This window comes from Eulemur rufifrons, chromosome 29 (assembly GCF_041146395.1).
Source record: "Eulemur rufifrons isolate Redbay chromosome 29, OSU_ERuf_1, whole genome shotgun sequence".
Lineage (NCBI taxonomy): Eukaryota > Metazoa > Chordata > Mammalia > Primates > Lemuridae > Eulemur > Eulemur rufifrons.
The window spans coordinates 18,185,996-18,209,094 of NC_091011.1; the positions used below are offsets into that span (position 1 = coordinate 18,185,996).

At 42.1% G+C, this 23,099-nt stretch overlaps 1 protein-coding gene across 3 annotated transcripts in view; it reads left to right on the forward strand.

Moving 5' to 3' along the window:
- AOAH (acyloxyacyl hydrolase) overlaps positions 1-23,099 on the forward strand; it is a 189,698-nt gene that overhangs the window by 51,617 nt on the left and 114,982 nt on the right. For all 3 annotated transcript variants that reach the window (XM_069461844.1, XM_069461843.1, XM_069461845.1), the window contains one exon: positions 6,163-6,262. In XM_069461844.1, coding sequence (XP_069317945.1) covers positions 6,163-6,262 — 100 coding nt within the window. The remainder of the gene's footprint in view (positions 1-6,162; positions 6,263-23,099) is intronic.

Genomic DNA, 23,099 nt, shown 5'->3' on the forward strand with positions numbered 1-23,099 from the left:
TATACTAGAAGTCCTAGCTAATGTAATAAGACCAGAAGAGGAAGTAACATATATACTGATTGGGAAGGAAGAAACAAAACTGTCTTTGTTTATAAATGATATGAGTGTCTATGTGGAAAATTCAAAAGAATCAACAAAAAATTTCCTGGAACTAATAAGCAATTATAGCAAGGTTACAGGATACAAGGTTAATATACAAAAGTGAATTACTTTCCTATATACCATCAGTGAACAAATGGAATTTGAAATTAAAAACACAAGATCAGACAAGATCGGGTGCGTTCAGGGTGGTATGGCTGTAGACATTTAGATTGGCACTCCCAGAAATGAAAGACTTATGTATATATCTAATAAAATATGTACAAGATCTATATGAAAAAAACTACAAAACTTTGTCAAAAGAAATCAAAGAACTAAACAAACGAAGAGATAGTCTATGTTCATGAATAAAAGGAATCAATACTGTCAAGATGTCAATTCTTCCCAACTTGATCTATAGATTCCAAAATCCCAGAAAGTCATTTGAGAGGCATCAACAAAGTATCTGGAGAGGCAAAATACCCAGAATAGCAATACAGTATTGAAGAAGGACAAAGTTGTAAGATTGACACTGCCCAACTTCAAAACTCACCTTAAAGCTACAGTAATGAAGACAGTGTGGTCTTGGTGAAAAACAGACAAATAGATCAATGGAATAGAATAGAGGATGCAAAAATAGACCCACAAAAATTAGTCAAATGATCTTTAAAATAGGAGCAAAGGCAATATAATGAAGAAAAGATAGCCTTTTCAACAGTTGGTGCTTGGACAAATGGACATCGACATGCAAAATAGTGAATCTAGACACAGACTTTACACCCTTCACAATAATGAGCTCAAAATGGATCACAGACCTAAATGTAAAATGCAAAACTATAAAACTCCTAAAAGATAATGTATGAGAAAATCTAGATAAGATAACCTTGAGTTTTGTGATGACTTTTTAGCTAGGACAACAAAGGCATGATCCATGAAAAAAAGAACTAATAAGCTGAACATCATTAAAATTAAAATTTTTGCTCTGCAAAAGACACTGTCAAGAAAATGAAAACACAGTTTGCAAATAGTTGGAGAAACTATTTTCAAAAGACATATCTGATAAAGATTTGTTATCCAAAATATACCAAAAAAAAAAGAACCTCTTAAAACTCAATAATAAGATAACAACCCAGTTAAGAAATGAGCCAAAGACCTTAACAGACACCTCACCAAAGAAGATACACAGATGGCAAATAAGCTATGAAAAGATGCTTAACATTATATGCTATTAGAGAATTACAACTTAAAACAGCAAGGAGATATCATAGAAAGGCTTAAATACAAAAACCTGAAAAAATTGATAGCTTTTTACAAAACAAAATATAGTCTTGCCATACAAGCCAGCAATCAAGCTCCTGGGTATTTACCCAATTAAGTTGAAAATTTATGTCTACACAAAAACCTGCACATGAATATTTATAGTAGCTTTATTCATAGTTAGCAAAGACTATAAGTAACCATAATGTCCAATGGTATAAGCAATCTGTGGTACCACTATGCAATGACATGTCATTCAGCAATAAAAGGAAATGAACTATCGAGTCACAAAAACTTGATTGCATAATACTAAGTGAAAGAAGCCAATGTGAAAAGGCTACATGCTGAATGAGTCCAACTGTATGACGTTCTGGAAAAGGCAAAACTATGGAGACAGTAAAAAGATCAGTGATTGCCAGGGTTAGGATGGAGAGAGAGATCAATAGGTGTAGCACAGAGAATTTTTAGGGCAGTGACAATCTAATCTGTATGATACTATAATGGTGAATACATGTACTTATACCTTTGTCCAAACCTGTAGAATATACAACACCAAGAGTGAATGTTAATGTCAACTATGCACTTTGGGTGATAATGAAATGTCATTGTAGGTTTGCCAATTTTACCAAATGTACTGGTGAAGGGTATAGATAATAGGGGAGCCTATGTGTGGGGGGGGGTGGGCAGGAGGTATATGAGATATCTCCATAGCTTCCTCTCAATTTTGCTGTGAACCTAAAACTACTCAGGAGAAAAAAAATCTTTTTTTAATTTTAGAATATTATGGTTGTACAAACATTTTGGTTACACATAATGCCTTTGCCTCACCCAAGCCAGGGCTACAAGCGTGCCCTTCCCCCATACAGTGCACTCTGCATTCATTAGTTACAAGTTTATCCACCCTTACCACCCACCTCCCACCTGACCGGCACCCAGTGAATATTACTTCCATATGAGCACCTTAGTGTTGATCAATTAGTACCAGTTGGATGGCCAGTACATGTGGTGCTTGTTTTTCCATTTTTATGATACCTTTAAGATATCTTGCATTCTTGTGATACATGCAAGAATGTATCACAAGAATGAGCTCAAGCTCTACCCAGGATAATACAAGAGGTACCAGTTCACCATTGTTTTTTGTAGTTGAGTGGTATTCCATTGTATATATAGACCACATTTTATTAATCCAATCAGGTATTGATGGGCACTGGGGTTGTTTCCACATCTTTGCAATTGTGAATTGTGCTGCCATAAACATTTGAGTGCAGATGTCTTTATCATAGAACGGGCAAAGGACATGAACAGAAACATTTCAAAAGAAGACAGAATAATGGCCAGCAAACATATTAAAAAGTGCTCAACATCTCTAAATCATTAGGGAAATGCAAATCAAAACCACAACGAGATATCACCTGACTCCAGTGAAAATGGCCTCTATCAAAAAGTCCTCAAACAACAAATGCTGGCGTGGATGTGGAGAGATTAAAACACTCTTACACTGCTGGTGGGACTGAAAATTAGTACAACCCCCTGTGGAAAGTAATTTGGAGATACCTCAAAGAGCTAAAAATAGAAATACCATTTGATCCAGCAATCCCACTTCTAGGCATCTACCCAAAGGAAAAAGTCTTTTTAAAAATGTGACCATTTGGGCCTTACTTGCTGCTCTGGGAAAAAGAAAACAGTGTTAGGTGGGAATGGTTCTTTTAGGTTTGGGGAGATTTCCTAAAGATTTCACTAATTGTGCATAGTCCAGGCCTCCTTTCCCAAGGTTGGTCAAGAGTACGTGCACTACATTGCCACTTCTTACGCATCTTGCACATTCTCATGGTCTAAAACCCGTCTGGATTTCCATGATCCAGGATTTTCTCTTTTTATCCAAAGGAGTACTTCACACTTTAAGGCTTTTGATGAGGAATCTCTATCTTAGAGGACGCTGGAGGGACACCACATGCCCAGTTCCCCTCTTGTATTCCCAGCTCAGAGCTCCAGCCTCCCTCTCTGACTGAGTGGTCCACATCTCCACTGCCACATTCAGATTCACTTACTTGAAATTGTGCTGTATTTAAGAGAAAGACAGAAGAGGTCTTGGATCCTATACATCGAGTAGGCTCTGGTGGTTCTGGATTGCCACAAATGGGATATTGGCCTTAGGTTAAAAACAAAGCTTAAGAAGAGGCCTATTTATCACTCTTCAGAGTCCACTAAATACCAGACCTCCATAAAGATAGCAGCCATTAGTTAAATAAATGAACCATTAAGTTGAGAACAGGTGTGTGAAAACAGCCACCCTCTCCTGATTTACTGACCCTTGGTAGACATTAGTTGGTAATGGACTCCATCTGCAACAAGCAGCTTGCCCTGCTATTTAGGAAAGGTGGCTCCTTTTACACTTTAAGTTGCATTCCCGCCCCCTGACCTCCCATGAAGAAACCCTGGAGCTAAGGGAGTGACTCTCGTGAAGAACTCCACACTTCCCTTTTAACTCAGGTGCACACAGAAAGTTAATAGACTATCTTGCCAGCCACATTGTGAGTCTCATTCAGCTGCAATGAAATTTGGGAGCCTTTGGTCCCAGCTTATGTTTTCACATGTTGGTGACCCTCAAAATATCTGGAGATTTCTGAGGCAGCTCCCCTGCCCCGATGGGCTTTGATAAGATACATTTTCATTAACACAAGGGGGTTCTTCCTACGGGAAGGGGCATGGTAGAAATAAACTCTCAAGGCCCCTTCTAGCATTTGGAGGGGCCAAAGATGAGATTTTAAAAACTATTTTGATGTTTGGCAACCAATAAAACTGCTGCTTACTCATGTAGTAAAAACCAGTGTGTTTTTGTTTTGTTTGCTTTGCTTTTTGTTTTTGTTTTACCACTCTAACTCTCATTTGTTATTCTGCATGTCCAGGTATATAATTCCTTTAAAGGAGTGGACAACCTAATTATGTCTGTGAAATGGGTATCAGAGAAATAAAACAGAGACAGGAGTGGGACGGGGGAGCAGATTCAATGACTCGCACTCAGGCCTGAGCTCAGGAGGCCACAAGTTCCAACGCTAACCAGTGGTTCTCAAGGGTTGGCCCACACGTGGGCTGTGACTGCCTTCAGTCGAAAGAAAAAGAGACAACTTGACCTTGCTCATGGAGAAGGAAAAAGAGGAGGAGGAGGGTCAGGGAGAGAAGAAGAAAGGTGGTAGTAATTATAGCACTTATAGAGGCAATCATTGTAACAGGTGCGGAGAGGTGGGAGGGAGTTATTATACAGAAACTAGAGCATTATATGGACCTGAAGGACAGGAAAATATCCAGGCCTCCAAAAGAGGCTGAAAACAGAACGAGGAAACCAAAGGAACCCAGGGATGTGCTCTCCCTGGGGCTTCCCTGCTGCACACCCTCTAGGTGCTGTCCTCCGAACCCCAACTTGCAGACTAGCTTTCCAGATACCCAGTCCACGTGGCAGGAAATGACTACAGTACGGGCCCAGCTCACCACGGTTCCTCTTAAGCTGAGATTAGCCCAGACTGAAGTCAAACTTTATAACACTAATTCCAAATTTTCATAAGTGAGAATCTGATTGGTCCTGCTTGAAACAGTGGTCTAGTGAAGTTTAATCAATTGTCCAGGAGTTAGGAAATGCAAACACGTTTCGTTACCAGGGGTCTGCCACTCTGGACAAAGGGGGATAGTTAAGTGATCATGTGAGCTGGGAACAAATCCTCCCAAAAGTATTTTCTAGAATCCATCACTGTCCCTCCATGTAATGCAGAGATTAGTCTCCAGGTATTACCAACCTGTGTTGTATTTTTTTGTTTTTGTTGTTTTGGTTTGGTTTGGGTTTGAATCAATAATTTGCCTGGAAAATATACTAAAATTTCATACTTTTTCCTTCATTCAAAGTAGCACATTAAACACATTTTTCTTAGTAAGAATAGTTTTAGGGTTGGCAAAGAAAAAGTGGATATGGAAGGTTTGGTTTTTAGCCCCTTCAAATCTAGACATAAACCAAAATGTTTGAAGAGCACTACCCTTACACCATTCCCAGGGAAAGAAACAAGTCAGTCAACTATATTGTGTTTTCTTCTGCAAGGATAAGAAATAAGTTTACTTTAAAGGGGAAGAGATGATTTGGATTATGCGTAAGAAAATAATTTTAGATGTTTAAGACTATATCATAAATGATTGTTCACGATAAGCCTCAGCAAACTTCAAAATATTGTTCTTGGCCAGGTGTGGTGGTTCACACACTTTGGGAGGAACACTTGAGGCCAAGAGTGCGATACCAGCCTGGGCAATATAGCAAGACCCTGTCTCTACCAAAAAAAAAAATTAGCCATGCACAGTGACATGTACCTATAGTCCCAGCTACTCGGGAGGCTGAGGCAGGAGAATTACTTGAGCCCAGTTCGAAGCTGCAGTGAGCTATGATCATGCCACTGCTGCTCCAGCCATACAGACAGCAAGACCCTGTCTCTAAAAGAAATAAATGTATTGTTCCCATTTAATTACACTTCTGTCCATTTTTCCTTTCCCAGTTTTATTTGTGGCTTCTGGAAAGAATCACAGTGCTCATATGTGAGGCTACCCATAGCTCAGCACTGTGCGTGCCCCCTGCCCACCCCCAGGACCTTACTCTAAATGTAGGAGACAGCAACGTGGCAGGAAATCGTTATGATCCAGCAGCCACATGGGCCTGGGCGCGGAGGCCATGCTGCAATGAGGAGTGGAGGCTATTAGAATCCATTCCAGGGTTTCACCTTTCTTTGAAATAGCTTCTACCTCCTAATGCCTGAGAGTTGTGAACAGCCTTTGTTTTGTCCCATTTCCCTCCAGGCTTAGTGCAGATATGAATGCTGACGTGGTGTGTCACACTCTGAAGTTTTGTAAACAGAACACCGGCCAACCTTTGTGTCATCTCTACCCGCTTCCCAAGGTGAGTGGGTTTTCACTCTCAATAGCAGTTTCTGGTGACATGCAAGCCCTTTGGAAATGCTAGGAAAGGTGGCTCAGCTTCACTTGCTCGTGGCTTGGGGACAGGCAGCGAGTGGCAAGACGACATTTTCAATTACACTGCATGAAATAACATCCTGAATTTCAGCCTAGATCCCCCACCACCCCCTGGCCACCAAAGAATGTCTTTGCTGTTCATCTACTGTGGACTGTAATTCTGAGCTGGGCTGGCAGTAGTTAGGAAATCTGATCAGCCAAACAGCACAGAGGTTTAAGTCCCTCTCTACCACCTAAAAATCAAGCAAGAGCAAAGCTGGGCAGCTGGTCACCCCCTCTTCTGAGCTTTGTTGTTCTTACCCATACAATGGGTTACAGTGAAATACCTCCCTCATCGGTTTATTGTGGGAAGTAGGTGAGCTAATACATATAAAATGTTCAGTGTAATACCTTCTACCTAAAAAAGTGTTAAGCAAAATGATAGCTTATGTAATTATTATTGATATCATTATTATTCAGAGATAGTTGTTCTGAATACCCTGTGTGCATTATATCATTCCGGGCAACTTTTAATTGGATTGCAGTCAGAGACAGGCTGCAAATGTTGACACAATTCCCTCCCCATACTCTGGGTGAGAGTATGATATTAAATCCAGTTTTTTTGGAAGCTTTCTGTAAAAAAAAAAAAGTTCTATGCCTCGTTTTTCAGAATTGTAGTTTTTCTGTGTATCACACAACCAGGTTTCTATTTTAATTGTAATTTCTTTTTTATTCATGTTAAAATGGCAATTTGGCTTAACCAATAATCATGATTTTGCTGACTGATAATATTAAATATCATAAGCCTGTCTCCTTGAGCAGGAAGAAAAGGATGCAAATGCTTAGAGTATGAATGTATTTTGTGCTTCCTTGATCATTGACTAAGTACCAATTAAATTTCCCCTAATTCTACCCAAGGAGCTGTGGGCTCCACCGGTTTCTGGAAGAGTTAATTTTTAATTTAAAAAAAAAAACAAACTTTTCATGTGTTCAAGTAGCATGTGAATATCATGATATTCACTGATACCGCGGCGTTGGTGGTATAGTGGGTAGCACAGCTGCCTTCCGTAATATTCACTGATGTTGCAAGGAGGAACGTGTCTCTGTGTAGGAAGGAGAGTGATAGGGGATTTTGTGATTTCCTTCCCTAACATCATGTCATCTATACACTGCGCCCACAGCTATACAGAGTCACAAAAAGTTCAACTTTAAACTATCCCATTTGGTCTCCTGAAATTTCATTTCCTTGTCTTCCCACCCCAACCCCCTTTTCAATTCCAACTCCGGAACATTGCAACCGTCCTCTGGGAGGGAACTGGAGGATTTCATGCCGAAACGTTCTTTGGTAGCAGCTGGCACTTACTGAGCATGCGCCGTGTGCCAGGTACTGGGTGAAGAGGCTTATGCTTCATCTCATTCAGACCCCAAACGACCCTGGGATGCGGGCACCATCACAACCCCTTTTTCACAGTGAAGGAAACGAATTCCCAACCCTGTTCTGATTGGAGAGCTTGGGTGGGCTCCTAACCGTCGTTATCAGTGTTTCTGCAACTCCCCTGGGGTGTCCCCCCAACGGTCAGCTGCAATCCCACCACCAGCAACAACCCGTGTTAGAATGTTGCTTGCTTTCCTTTTAATTTTTAAAATAAATTATATGGTATTAATAATTCCTTTGAAAGTCATGATAATGTTTATACAATTTCATACCCTACTTTGCCCCCTGAACATTGCATGTTGAGCGTATACCTTTTTTAAAAATGATACACAGCAGACCTTTTTCATTTCCAGGGCATACAAATCACTCCTGCATAGCATGTATGAATTAGTAGCTAGAATGACCTGCCTACCAAAGGCAGTGGAAACACAGATGTACATGTAGACAATTTCCAGCCCACCAGAACTTCCTCATGTCTCTCCTGGTCAATAGTCACCGAAGTAGCCACTATTTTGAAATCCATCAGCACAGAGTAGTTCATTTATATAAAATTCTATTCTTGAACTTCATGTAAATGGACTCACACAGTTTTTGCTCCTTTGTGCCTGGCTTCTTTTGTCTACGAGTTGCATCTATGTTTGGGGTGTACAGTATCATCGCATGCAGTATTCAGCCAGTCATCTTCTGATGTAGCTCCCTCTGTAGCTTCCCAGCTGGTCCAACCACATCCGCTCTTGCTCTCTTCCCAATAGTTTCCTCACTGATGCCAGAAATGCCTTTCTATAAGATTAATATGATCTTGTCACCCCACCTTGGCCCTTTGCATGATCAGCAGATCCTCCCTCTGTCCTTCCTCCAGGTGATTCCTCCTCATCCTTCATGTCTCAGCTGACATCTTGCTTCTTCAGGGAGATGACTCCGATCAGACACCGCTTGTCATAGCTCCTGTGCCTTCCTTCATCGAACTCACTCTTCAGTGATTCACCTGTGCGATTGCCCGTCTGTCTACCCCTCCCACTAGGCTCTAACCTCCAGGAGGGCGAACTCTGTCTTGTTCACCACTGTATACCCAATGCCTAGGATGGTGCCTCATACATGCCAAAGAAATATTTGTTGCCTGAATGAATGGATGAAGCACCACTAGCTTCTCATTTGCATCACTGATGGCAATTCTGGTTTCCCTCACGTCATGGCCTGACTCATTTTCCCAGTGCACACCTCAGGTCCTGTTATTTACTCCAGCTTAGGATCTCCACATTGCCGACATCTCGACATTGCCAAATTAAGTACAAGTTTTCACTTAGCATTTCAGGACTCTCCAAAAGCCTTTCCAGACTTGCCTTCCACTCTTAGTCTTGTGAATCCTGTGCTGTGGCCCAGCAGTGGGTGACGGGCTGTCCCCCAAGCCCACTCCCAACCTCCCACCCTGCACCTTTGGTCTCAATCCCTCCTTCCACCCAGACAGCCTCACCAATGCCATGCCCACCCTTCAAGTGTGTCTCCATGGCCACCTTCTCTGTAAAATAATCCCTAACTCTCCCAGCAAAATATTAACTCTCCTCTCAATAATCATTGTAAAATAAGCACTTACAATGTGCCAACACTGTCCAAAATGCTTCCTATGTATCAATTCATTTAATCTTACAGGGTAGATACTGTTGTCCACATTGCATAGATGAGGAAAGCAAGGCACAGAGATGCCGAGATATTACAGCTGCGTAGATTTCTTGACTAGGGTGTAAGCACATGGGAAGGCAGCTGCATCTAGCCTGTCTTCGCCCCTCCATCCCACCAGGTTTGTGCTTACTTGGTGTGTGGATAATAATGGAAATAGCAAGAGCATACAGTTATTGACGGCCTGCCAGCATCTGCACTTTATATGCGTGATCTCATTTAACAATGCTCTTAGGTGTGTATATTTACTTCACAAATGAGAACATTGAGAGTTAAAGAAGTTCAAGGGTTTTCCCAGGTTACACAGCCAGGGAGGACACACAGGAGGCTCTGGGTCCATTTGCCTGCAAAGCCCAAGTTCTTATCCACTGTGCTCTGCCTCACTGATACTCTTGGGGATTGAACCACCTTCCTGGGCCAGCTACGTCCTCACAAGCAGGACTCTGCACCCTCCATGTCTTGCTGTTTATGCATTTCAGATTCTGGTGAAACATAAATTGTGTGATATGAGCCATCTCCCCGGTAACATGCATACTGCAGGGGTGGAGGGGATGGAGGTGATGGAGGGGTCCTTCTGTGCCAGGAAGCTCATGGGGCAGAGAGAAGCAGTGTAGAGCAACAGGGATCTGGCTCCAGTGGGGCCAAAAGAAAAATGTGGAACCACATTTGGGGAACACAGTGAACTACCTATTGATCATCTGTAGCTCACCTGAAATTCCAGGCCCACTTCCCGCTGATCCTGTGGCCACGTCTCCCTACCACTATCTACCATGTGCTCAAAAGGTCAAACTTCATCCCCAATTAATCAAAGCAAGAAAAATCTACAATGTTCAACTGGTACAAGGAGGAGAAGAGGGAGGAGGGGAGAAAAGGAAGTAAAAGGAAGAAGGGGAGGGAAGGGGAGGGGGAAGGGGGAAAAGCTGCAGGCCTCATTGCAAAGACTCCCCAGAGAGTTTTGTGTTACCTACCTTGGGGGGATTATTTTTACCACTGTTCCTCTCATTTGCACAGAAAACAGGGCATTGACTGCTGCTGGTTGGCCTGTGCAGGTACACACACACACACACACACACACGCAAACACACATACATGCATGCAAATTTGTGCAAAAGCATGATTCTGACACCGCAGCTCACAAAATGAAAATTGAGTGCACCTCCTACATGTATGCCCTGTGGCATTAAACCTCTCTTTTTTGGATCAGTGTTACAACGCACAAGCCCCTGCCTGAGCCAGAAGCTCCTGGAGCCTCCTCAGCTTTGTGCTGCTCCTCCTTGGGTCCCCTAACCCTGAGATCCCCAGGCAGACCTCATAGCTTTAAAGAGACCCCCTTCCTAACCACGGCTGTGCTGGAGGCACATGCTGCCCTTGCCAGCATCCCGAAGGCACACTTCAGACTTACTTGAGCCACTTTGAAGCCACCCACTGAAACAGAATTACATGCAGAATGGAAGCCCTGTGTGGGGGCAGGTTCTTCGTATTTCCCTGGGGCTTCCAGCCACTTAAACTGCTATGAGGGAGACCTACAGCCTTAGAAAAGCACCCCAGACTTTGAAATGGCTTTTCCCACGGTGAACCTGGTTTCTGCAGGAACCAGATGCTGAGTGTGTTGGGGTGTGGGGGGGTGTATGCACAGAGAATCCAAACCCCCAGAAGCTGACATATACGGGTTTGGGAAGAAGTAAGTTTGCACTCTTTTTTATGAGAAAGAGGCACACAACAGATTCTTGTTTCACTGAGAAATTAACAAACTGACCTCAGGAATTTACTTTTACTTTTTAAACATTGGGTGTCAAATAAAATACCTGGCATCCCTTTTAATGGACGGTCTCAAGTGGTAAGGTTAGGAAAAGAATCATGATCAGGAAACTGGACATTTTCTAAGCTCCCTTAATTGCTACATTTCATTCTGTCCGATCAACAATGAGCTCACAATGTGCTTTCAGTTGTGATATCATCTAGTCTTCCCCAAACTCTGGTATTCTTCATAAATTTATTTTGGTAATAATTTCAGATTTACAAAAAGTTGCAAGGATGCTACAGAGAGTACACCCCTCACCCAAGTTCAGTTTCCCCTAAGGTTAACATCTTAACATTACTTAGTCAACACTAAAGAAACCAATATTACTACTGTGTATCCATTACGAGTAACTAAACTCCAGGCTTGATTTGGACTTCACCAGTTTCTCCACTAATGTCCTTTTTCTTTTCCAGGATCTAATCCAGGACACACATTGCATTTAGCTGTGACATCTCCTTAGTGTCCTCTGATCTGTGACAGATTCTCAGTCTTTCCTTGTTTTTCATTAACCGTTTTCAGGAGTACTGGTTAAGTACATTTGTAAAAAGTTCCTCAAATTGGGATTTTTTTTGTTTTTATCTTAATTTGTTGTGTACCTCTTTTGAGCTCAAATTTTTCGAGTTTTCCAGTTTTGCTGCCATTGGAAGCTCTTTTGGGTTGGTTCCTGTGTCTCTTTGACATACCTCCACCTTTTTGGGGAGAGTGGTATTATGTATTTTCTGGTACTACCAGGTGATTCAGGTGTTATCTTGTATTTTTTTCTGACCCAGTCAGAATCAGACATTTCCCTAAAGAGACCTGGTTCCTTTTACTGGAGAGTGGTATTTAGCAACCAAGATCTGGGTGCTAGGTGTGCCCATTGCTACTGGGATGTCATTGCTTCTGTGCCTTCTCAGTGGAGAGCTAAGTAAAACATGTATGTATACAACCCATATATATATATATACACATATCTACAGTTGTTTCTGTGTGTGTGTGTGTGTATGTGTGGACATGAGTTCATACTGGTGTCTCCAATTTTAATCCTTTAGCACAGGGCCAAACCGTATTTCATAGGTGTAATTATCAAACTTATCTTGCAGTGGAGGCTTAAGATCTTTACCCAAACCTCATAACTAGTGAGTAGAACCTGAATTCAACCCAGGGCCTTGGATTTCAGACCTGCTGCTCTCCACCTGAGCACGACCTATGTTTAGCACAGATTATGGACCCCATTCAGAGTAGCCATCCTCAGAGCCAGAGGGAAGTAAAAGCACTTTGCTTTTAGTTTTAATGAAATAATCCTGAAGAGCTTAAAGAGTCTGCACAAGTATCCCAACTTTCTCAACACCAATTAAACTCTGCAGCCATTTGCTCACTTAGTCATACCTCAGTGAACATTTCTGGGGCACTGTGAGCAACCCCACAGCCAGGCACCCGACGTAAGTTCTGTTTTCCAACCATCACAAGTCTGCAGGACAGATAGGACACCCCTATTTCATAAATAGGTCTGCTGAGACGTAGAGAACTGAGAGACTTCCCTCAAGTCCCACGGTTTCTGTAGAGTAATTGTTTTTCTGTTCTCAGCCAGCCAATATTTGTGTAGAATGAATTATGTAGAATATTCCAGAAAGTGTGGCAGGCAATAACAACGCAAACAGTGATTCTGGCAGGGGATGCAGGCTTGTAAACAGACAATGATGGAGACATAGGTGCTCTCACACAGGGTGCAAGGAGGGTTCCCCCAGAGCAGGGCTGAGCTTTACCTGGGGGAATAGGAGCGGAGGTGATACTGCAAGGAGTTGGCCCCGCACGCCACGCCCTGCCTACGTCAGCGCCTTGTGCTTGGGCCCTTTGCCTAGAACTCCCAGTTCTCTGCACCTTCTCCTGCTGCAGGTCTCTGTGTAAGTGCCTCCGCCGCACACAGGCCCTTCCTGACCAGCCCGTCTGCAGCACGTCTCCCTTCCTGCTCTCCCACAGCACTTTGTTTAGTTCTTTCATAGCCTTTGGGTACAGAGACCATGTCTTCCTTGCTCGCCAGCATATTCTTGGGACTGGCACAGTACCTGGCACGTCACAGGTGCTCCGTGAGATTTGTCACATGAAAAATGAGATGGGAAAGGCCGTCCTAAACAGGTGTTTGCCCTATCTCTTCCCTTGTGAGGATTTATCTGGCCTTGATGGAATATCCAGGAGCTGGAAATGTTTAGCTTATTTTAGAATGTGAAACTGTTTTCAGAGATAAACATGCCCTGGAAGGGTCAGAACTGTTGTGCCAGAGCTGGCCCGAGCCTGAGAGCTTCCGTTGACAGGCCTGAAGGCACCGTCCCTCCTCCTGATTGTCCCTCCCGCACATCCAGGGACACGTACCCTGCCTGCCCACAAACATCATCTTTCTCCCCAGCCATTCCTTGAGTTCTGCCCGTTTTCTGTTGATTCATTAACTTAACCTCAGTTACTGGCTTTCTAGTCTCTTATCCCCCCAGGAATAAGGCCTCTTAGATGGAACTGGAGATTTGAGAACAAATCTACCTGGAGTTCATTCCTTTCCTAGGGATTCTCCCAAAGCAGCATGCTGACTCATTGGGCGAAGTTGCTCTGAAGTCATCTATGCCCAAGCAAGAAAATGAGAAATGCCTATCAGCCTGCTCAAGTATCTCCCATTCTAAAAAATAAATACCAAAATCAACTTTCCCAAGCCTCCCTCCCCCATTTCACTTCAGCTTTCCGGAGAAGTCAAATTTCTCTCCTGCCTCTAATGGGCAAGCAGTTCAACAAGATGTCTAAGGGTACAGACCCTGGAGCCAGACTGCCTGGGCTCAAAGCTCCAAGCTTTACTAAGCTCCTGTGATAGGACAGGTACATATTAGAGGCCGAAAAGTAAAAGACAATGAGAACTGCTGTAAAATTGGACCAAGAGCTTGGCATAATACAGCATCTAAAATCCTTCCACGGAATTACAAGCTTATTCTATTACCTTAACTTCACAGATGAAAAATCAAAATTCAAGCAAATTGATAGTTGAGAAGTTGTTTAATTGACAATGTTTTTAAAATTCCCCTTTAAACATCTGAGGAAATTATGAACAATGAGAAAAATGACAGGAGAATAGAGCCTCCTAGACACAGAAAGTCAGCTTAAAATGGAACAAAATATAGTGTCTAGAAATAAGCCTAAATGCATTTGAAATTCTTGTTTTTGATTAAAATAGCATTTCAAATCGGTGCTAAAATAACAGATTACTCAATAAATGCATGGGGCTAAAGACTAGACATTTGGGAAAAATTTAAGCTAGATGCTTATCTATTCCTTATAGCAAAATAAATCCCAAATGAATTAAGAGTTGGATCCAAATGAATCAACGGTTGAATCATTAAAAAATGGAACTATTACAGAAAAAAATCCTGAGCAGTTTTATTTATAATTTGTGACCTAAAAGTCACAAAAGGAAACATTAATACATCTGACTAGTAAAAACCTGCATCATACACAAAGTCAAAAGACAATTGGCAAACTGGGAAAATATTTTTGTAATATACAACACAAAGAATTATTTTCTCAACGATTCAAAGAGCTCCTTAAAAAAAAAAAAAGAGCAAGCCCACAAACAATTAGTTAACAGAAAAAGATTGGTTTACAGAAAAAGAAAATCAAAGGACAAAAATTTCGGGGAAAATGCTTACCCTTTCTTATAATTTAAAAAGTGAAAATTAAGATGAGATTCCATCTACCTCCTATGTATTTTGCCTTCACAAAACTCTTTGATGATCATTATGCAAGAAATTATCACAGAAACAGAAAGGCTTTCAATATCAAAGACCACTAAATTAAATTGCTCTCTGAATATTTGAAGATTTAACACTCTAACAGGGCTGAGCATTGGAACACTGTGTTTAGACTTATGATCGACTGCTCAGTGTTTTCTGCAAGCATTTCAGATTCTAAGCAGTATTTTTGTTAAAGCCCATATTTGGAATCTTGGAGAATTTATCTACTTAAACTTGTTTTAAAGACTTCTTTGGGGGCTATTAAACTCATAGAGATGTGAAGACTCTTCAAAGAACAGCAAAAATAATGCAAATGTTAAGTTACCCTTGACTTCTGATAAGTAGAAGAAATCAAATGATTCCACAGAAGGTACTTATATGACATTTAAGATATAAAAAATTTTCTTGCCTGATTTTGAGGAGTTCAGAAAATGACAACTATCTCTCTCTTAAGAACATGCTTATTAATTCCCTTAGCTCAAGAAAAGCTAATGACCCTAATGAATTTGAACAGTTCTAAAAGATCCCTTGAATTTTAAAGTTTTAATCACTAGTTTTCCAGCATCCGCTCTTGGTCCTCATTTTCACCAATTAATCCCCCACATCAGAGCTCAGCTTGGAAGTCATTTCCTCTAAGAAGTTTTCCCTGGTGCTCCAAGTTCAGCCAGGATTCCACCCCTTCCTTCACACTCCATCCTTCTAGCACTTATTGCAATTGTAACTAATTAATCATAAAATTATTGCTCAATGTCTGCAACTTCTGTTAGGGTGTAAACTCCATGAAAAAAGAGATATTCTGGCTATTTTATTCTGTGAACATAATGCTATTCTCTGCATTTTTCCCAGAGCACCAGTGACCCCCAGGTCACTGCATGTATTAATTGTTCAGTTACTATTTGTTAAATGAATAGTACAGTAGAAAGAATAACACCTTCCCAAAGAAGTTCACATCCTAATCCCCAGAGCCTGTGACTATGTTACCTTACACAGCAAAAGGAAGTTTGGGGCTGTGATTTAGTGAGAATCTTTAGATGGGGAGATTACCCTGGATTGTTTGGGTGAGCCCGATGTAATCACAAGGGTCATTCTAAGAGGCAAGCACTAGGATCAGAGTGAGAGAAGAAAATGTGACAACAGAGATAGAGGTGATGAGAGTGATGAGGCCATCAGCCACCAAGAACTGGAAGAGGCAAGGAATGGATTCTTCCTTGGAACCTACAGAAGGAGCCAGTCCTGCTGACACCTTGATTTTGATCCTTCTGAACTCCAGAATCGTAAAAGAATAAGTTTGTGTTTTTTAAGCCACCAAGTTTGTGGTCACTAGTTACAGTGGCAATAGAAAACTAATACAAATAAATTGATTAGTTGCATAACATTGGGCAAGACTGCAGGCAAGTAGAGAAAAAGTAAAAAATTAAAATACTATGTAACAAAGCGATTGACCTAAGACAACCTAATGATTAAACCATACCCGCTATTTGACTGGCTCAATTATTTGCTGGAAATCATTTGTTTAAAGAATAGGACAACATGTTATAGTAAGAATAGACCATGGAGTCTAGTACTGGAGTCTTTGTTTGTGTGCCCAGCCACTAGAGAAGAAATAGTCAAAATGGAGCAAAGGTGTTTGCATTGGGTCTTGGATTTCTCATCCATAAAGTGGGGTTAAGAATGGTTACTTCCTACTTTGCAGAGTTCATATAAAATTTAGCGATAAGTTGTATACAATGTTTGATATAGAACACGAAGCATAGAGGAACTATGGCAGAATGGTGTATGGCAGTGGTGGTAAAATCAATGAATAAAAATGTCAGAAAAAGGAGTAGGGTGGGAACAGTGCTGATTAAAATAAGGCTTTAGAGCAAAGGGTATTGCCTGGAAAATGGGAAACAATAGCAAGAGCATGATGAGATATATTGATGATGCTAACAGCTATACAATGCAGAATTAGCCTAGAAGAAGGAAAGAAGAACATTCAGCTAATGGTGAAATATATATGAAGAAGAGACATTCAGTGATAAAAGAGAATGCATTTAAAAGTAGTGCCTTTTTTCTTTTACTTTACTTTTTTCTTTTTTCTTTTTTGCCCCTGGAAGAAGATGATGTGAACAGACTTCATTTTTTCTGTATAACTTAAAGTCATAAATGCCCATTGGAGCTGGAAAATGTCAGAAACTCAAAATCAAATTGGGCTTTGACAGAGCTAAATCCTGGGTATTGGAAAAACAGCTATGCAGGATGTAGTAGAACGCAGATATAGCAATAGACCAGCAAATTCTACCCAAAAGCCAAATATGCCACTATTTGATAAAAACTCATAAGCAGTGGAACCACTTGCCTTTGTCTTTCGACTTGATAGAGATTGCCTCAAATCCCTTTTCCATGCCTTTCTGTTGGCTCTTTCTTTGTAGTCCGTCTGTCTTAGTCAGTTAGGGGGCACTATATAACAAAGTACCACAGACAGGGTGACTTATAAACAACAGGAGTTTGTTTTTCACAGTTCTGGAGACTAGAAGCCTGAGATTAGGGTGCCAGCAGGGTCAGGTTCTGGTGAGGCTGGGGAAGGCCCCAACTCCAAATGCCATTACATCCGGATTGGGGTTTCAACTTACGAACCTGGGGGAGACACAGACACTCAGCCCACCTCACTGTCTCATGCTGTAGTTATTCATGCACTTAGCTCCGCCAGTGGACAGCAAATCCTTGGAGACAGCGTCTTTCAAATCTTGCTCCATTTTTAAAATCAATTTGTACCACTTAATTTGGGTGTGACGAGCAACCTGTGCTAATACACTTGCAGAAAAGATCCAGGGTAGATGAGTGATCTCCCCCCCCAACACCCCCCTCACTCATACGTGCTCTTTGATAATAAAAAAAAAATCACCCTTCTCAAATCATCCTTTTCCCTCCCAGGGGCTTTCTCCTTTGTGGGAATCTGTCACTGCTGTCAAATGTGTGAAGTGAACAAAAAGCACTTTTTGTACTTTTCACATATACTGCTGTTATAATTGATAACAGAGAACGTGATCACTAAAAATTGTTCCCTGTAGAAACTCATGCTTAAAAATACTGTTTTTCTTTACTTTCTTCACTCCTAAGTGTACCAAAATCCAATTCTTGAACATCACAGAACCTCAGAAGGCCCAATTAGTGAACATACCCTGTCCAATTCACTAATACTCTGAAAATGTCCAGGGACGTTGTGCCGAGTCCCTGAGAAGCCCCTGAGAAGCCCCTGCACACTGTGTACCTTACATGTTTCCCCGTCGTAATCAATAAAGCTTAATGTACTTTGGCCAAAACATTTGAATGTTTAGGAAATAAATGCAGGATCTACATAATATTCATTTTTTACAAAGTGTCTCCAAGCCTTGAATATGCTAAAGTGTGTGTTGGCTCTCAGAGGAGGATTTAATTCTCAGATTTCCTAAACTTCTTTAACTTTAAAAAATGTTTGTTTCTTTTTTAGCATGCCTTATTAACATCTCCCAGAGTAGGGCAAGGAGCATGGATTTTGTGCCAAATGGGTCTGAATTGAATCTGGACATGCCACTCATTGATTCTGTGACTTCAGGCGAGTTATTTAGCCACTCTGAGCCTCAGTTTACCTCATCTATAAAAGAGGGATCATATTAACTACTACTTAACCTTTCCAATTGTATTCTCACAGATTCCTGTCAATCTTCTCTACCAGATTATAAAACCCTTGACATCTCATTCACTGTATGTCCCCAACATATTTCATGGCTCAACAGATACTAGATGAGTATTTATAAAATAAATGAGTAGAATGAGTGACTGCACAAAAAATGGATGACTGAAAGAATATTTCTTTCTCCTTTCGTTGTCAATATTATGCTTGCTACTGTGCTTATACGTGGGTTACATGAATTTCTACCCAGGTGCGTGGCTTCTTGATATACAAGAGCCAGTCCTCTCGCCTGGACCTTTTATGTTAAACCATCTACATTCCATGGAAGCTACATTTGCCATTCCTCAAGGCCTTGGTGAAACCTCATAAGTCTTGTTTTCTTGCTTGTGTTAAAATTTCAGGCTTACTTCATCCTTGGAAAACAGTGTTTCACTGGTGGGAAAGGTGCTGGAGTCTAGAAACTCGAGTACCAACTTCAGCTCTGCTTGCAGAGTGGCCCTGGTTAAATTGTGTCATCTCTCTGAGCTTCAGTTTTCTCATCTGTAAAATGGGGAAAATATTACTTTTTTCTCAGGCAGTTTTCAGGATCATTGAAAAAGAGCATGCATTTCTGTCAGCTGATGTAATCACTGTAGTTTTTCCAGCTGTGTATTAGTGACATGACAACCCGAAATAAAAACACTAATTATTGTTTACACTAATGTCATGCTTACTATCTGCAAGGCACTATTCTAGGTATTATCTTGTTCACTACTCATAACTATGCTATTATCATCCCCATTCTACAGATGAAGAAACTGAGGCTCAGAGTGCTTAAGTCACTTGACCCAAAGCCCTACAACTAGTAAATGATGAAGCCAGGATTCAAACCCACAAGCACTCTATGATCCAAAATCATTTTAAATGGCAAATAACAATGGAGACCCTGATCTAGTGATTAATACAATATTTAAAGAGTTTCCCTTGAAGATGGAAGTTTGTTCACAACCGAACTGCTAGTCAGACTACTGTACTTCCTTCCTTTTGCTTGGGCTCCCACTTGGCCGATGGTTGGCAGAGCACAGATCCTACCAGGGCACCTCTTTGCCCAAGCACTTGGCCCTTGCTCTTCCATCTTCCAAACTACTGTTAGCTCAATGTCAAGAGCCAAAGTCACTCTGAGAGCAAGAGAAGCTGTATGAGTCTGGGTGGTTTAAACAACAGAAAGTTATTGTCTCAGGTAGTGGGGGATAGAAGTCTGAGACCCAGGTGTTAGCAGGGTTAGCCTTCTGTGGGCTGTGAGAGAACATTTGTCCCATGCCTTTCGCTCTCAGCCCTGAGGGTTTGCTGGCATCTTTGGCGTTATTCTCTCTGAATCTCCACATTATCTTCCCTCTGGATGCATTTTTTTCTCTTCACACGGTATTCTATCCATATGGACACTAGTCATATTTGATTACCAGCCTACCCTGCTGCAGTACGACCTGATCACAACTAATTTCCTCTTCCATGATCCTATTTGCAAATAAGGTCACATTCTGAGCTACTGGGAGGTTAGGACTTTAACATATAAATTTTGGTGGGACAAAATTCAACTCATAACATCAGTCAGTAGTCACCAAACCTTTCCTCTTGTTTGAGACTTTGGGCTGGCTCTGATTTGGTGGGCACTGATATCATTCTACACAAAAGTGTGTTAGTGAGCCACCGTGCCATGTGCTACTGGGTGCTCGAGCGAAGGGTCACCCTCTCCCCTTTCACAGACTGCTGGGCTGCTGGGCCATGTTGTCCTTGAGCACTTTCCAAGCTCTTGAGTAAAGAAATCCAATACACATATCCATGGTCCTTTTGAGGGCTTATGTCTCCCTGAGCCTGTGTGACGGCTTCCTTAGCAATCCATTCAGGAGGGTATTAAATAAATAGGCTGAAGAGGATTTGAAAATGGAATAAATAACCATGATAACCAAGGAAAAAAATGTAATGAGAATCTGAAAAGATATGACCAAAACAAATTGCAGGATCAAATGAATGCTTCCAGAACCAAGCTGTTCATTGTTGACGGAGAAACTGCTTATGCCTCAGACGATTGCTCTAGCTGAGTCATAAACATCATTCTGGCTTCCAACCAGAAGAGCTTTCTAATCAGCTCTCAGTCCGTTCTCAAACTTTCTCTCCAACCGCTCATTAAAATTGCATCCTCCATCCTGAAGTCTTAATTTTTCAGAATATAGAAGAGTGGCCTTCATGCATTATAAATGCAGGCTTAAACGTCAAATTGCCAGCAATTAAAGATTACCAAGGAGAGATAATAGTTATTTTTATTTTTCCTGGCAGTTTGCTTGTCATTAAGACAAGCAAACCAAGTAATTTTTCCAAATGGCTTTGAGTTTTTACATCCATTTTCTTCTGGGGAAAAAAAAAGCACAGGCTTTTATCTCAATTCTCTTTTGTATATTGGTATTAATATTAATGCATTTTGAATCAGTAACTAAAAAGAAAGTGGTGCTTTGATCTTTTTTTAATTTTAATTTTCTTAACATGTATTTGTCACTAAACCTGGCACACCCCTGCTCAAAAACTCTCAGTAGCCAACAGCTACCTTTGAAATAAAGACTAAACTGTTGTCATGGCATCTAAGACCTCACTCTCTGCCCATTACACCCTCGTCCAGACTTCTCTTCAGTACGTAGCCAGAGCATCTGGCCTGTTCAACACACTGTGGCCCAAATGTTCCCTGTGCCCAATATGTTCTTCCCCTTTCTACTCACTTCCACTTGTTGCATTCTTACCTTTGATGGCTCAGCACAAGGATTGCTTCCTCCTGAAGCCACCTTGGCTTTCCCCTTTTCTGGCAGAGCTTTGTTTTCCTCTGTTTTCTTTTTATTCCACATTGCAATATACTCCCATGCATGCACTTCCCCGTTTAATGTTAAGCTCAGGATAGGTGAGAACAGTGACGGCTGTTTTTATGCAACTCTCCAACCCCTGCACTCCCTACTTTGGTGCCTGCCATGCTACCTTGGAAGTAGTAATGTTGAACAAGTAAAGGAATGAGGACATGTCTGAAAAATGCAGCCCTTTCCCAGGCTCTATTTAGTCATTTTCATTTTAAGAGTCCTGTGAATTTAAGTCAACAGGTGCTTGTTGCCTGCATGCTCTGGGCTTGACAATATTGAAGAGGTTAAGGGTGACCAAAAATTACAGCCCAGAACCCAAAGCCTCCATCCAGGAGCTCTCAGAGTGGTTGGGGGAACAAGACAGCTGTGCTGCAGCTGGAAAATTATCCAGCGGGGGCTGGGGGGTTTCTGGAATGGCAGTTTCTGGGCGAACCCTTCTGATTCCAGTCTCAAAGGCTGGAAACTCCATTTCTGGTGTCGTGGAGCGCACGGTGAAAGAGAGAACTATGCACAGGCTTAGAAGATGAAAGCTCTGGGGCTGCCTCCTGAGCAGACTTCTCCATAGCTGTGTAGTTTAGGGGAGCTGAGCCTCCACGTGGACCCTGCTATAGAGTAGGGAGGATATGTACTTCCCAGGGGCCGTGAGAGATTTGAATGAGAGCTCAGCTCAAGCTGCAGGTCCTCTGAAAAGCGTCCCCAACCCCTCAGTGGGATGTAAACAGTCTTTCTTTGGACATGTGCCCCACAGCTCCTGTGCACAGCTATTCTGAACCTGGAGTGGCTGACATACCCATCCACTCACCCCACCCCTCAAAGCCATGAGCTTTTTGAGGGCCCTTGTCTATGCTATTGCAGCAGCTTCGAGTCTGCCAGGCCCTTCTCAAGCCTGGGGTGATGCCCACGGGTGCAGCCAAGTGTGGCTTCTGGAGCTTCCCTCCATCCTCACTTTATTGTCAGGTAAAGGCAATTGCCATTTTCTCAATCTTAGGTAGAGTACCCGCAAATGCAGCTGCAAGACAAATCCATCCCCACCGCTACGCAGGTAGCAGTGAGTGGGCGCCCCAGGCTGCAGTGGACCCAGGTCCTAGCACAATGCTCCGCATCTCTGCAGCACTGGGACACGCACCCCACACACAGCTACTCCGTCTGCGCTGGCCGAGCCCCTGCTGCCCCAGCCTCGAGGGTGCTAGAGGATTCTACCCTAGGGTCCCTTCCCTTAGTGCCCATGTGGCCTTCACCTTTGAATGCGCTAGAACACTGGCCACTCCCTCCTTGCTTCAGTTTGGTGTTACCCAAATTGCATCTTGAGGAAATGCTTCCAATTTTCTAGTTTGTGGATCCTACCCGTCCCCAATTTCCAGCAGAAATCTAGAGTTTCCTAGTTGTCATCGTAACTGGAATTTGGAAGTGGGTGCTGAGTTAATGGGTAAGTTTAAATGCCCACCTGGGACCAGGGCGCTGCCCAATCTCGGATGCTTTGAACCCTCTCCTTGGCAAAGGCTGGTGCGCTTCTCTGCAGCCCATGCCCCTCTCCCTGCTGCCTTCCCCGCATGCACCAACACAGGGACTCAACCCATCCAGAGGAACCTGCCCTCAGCCT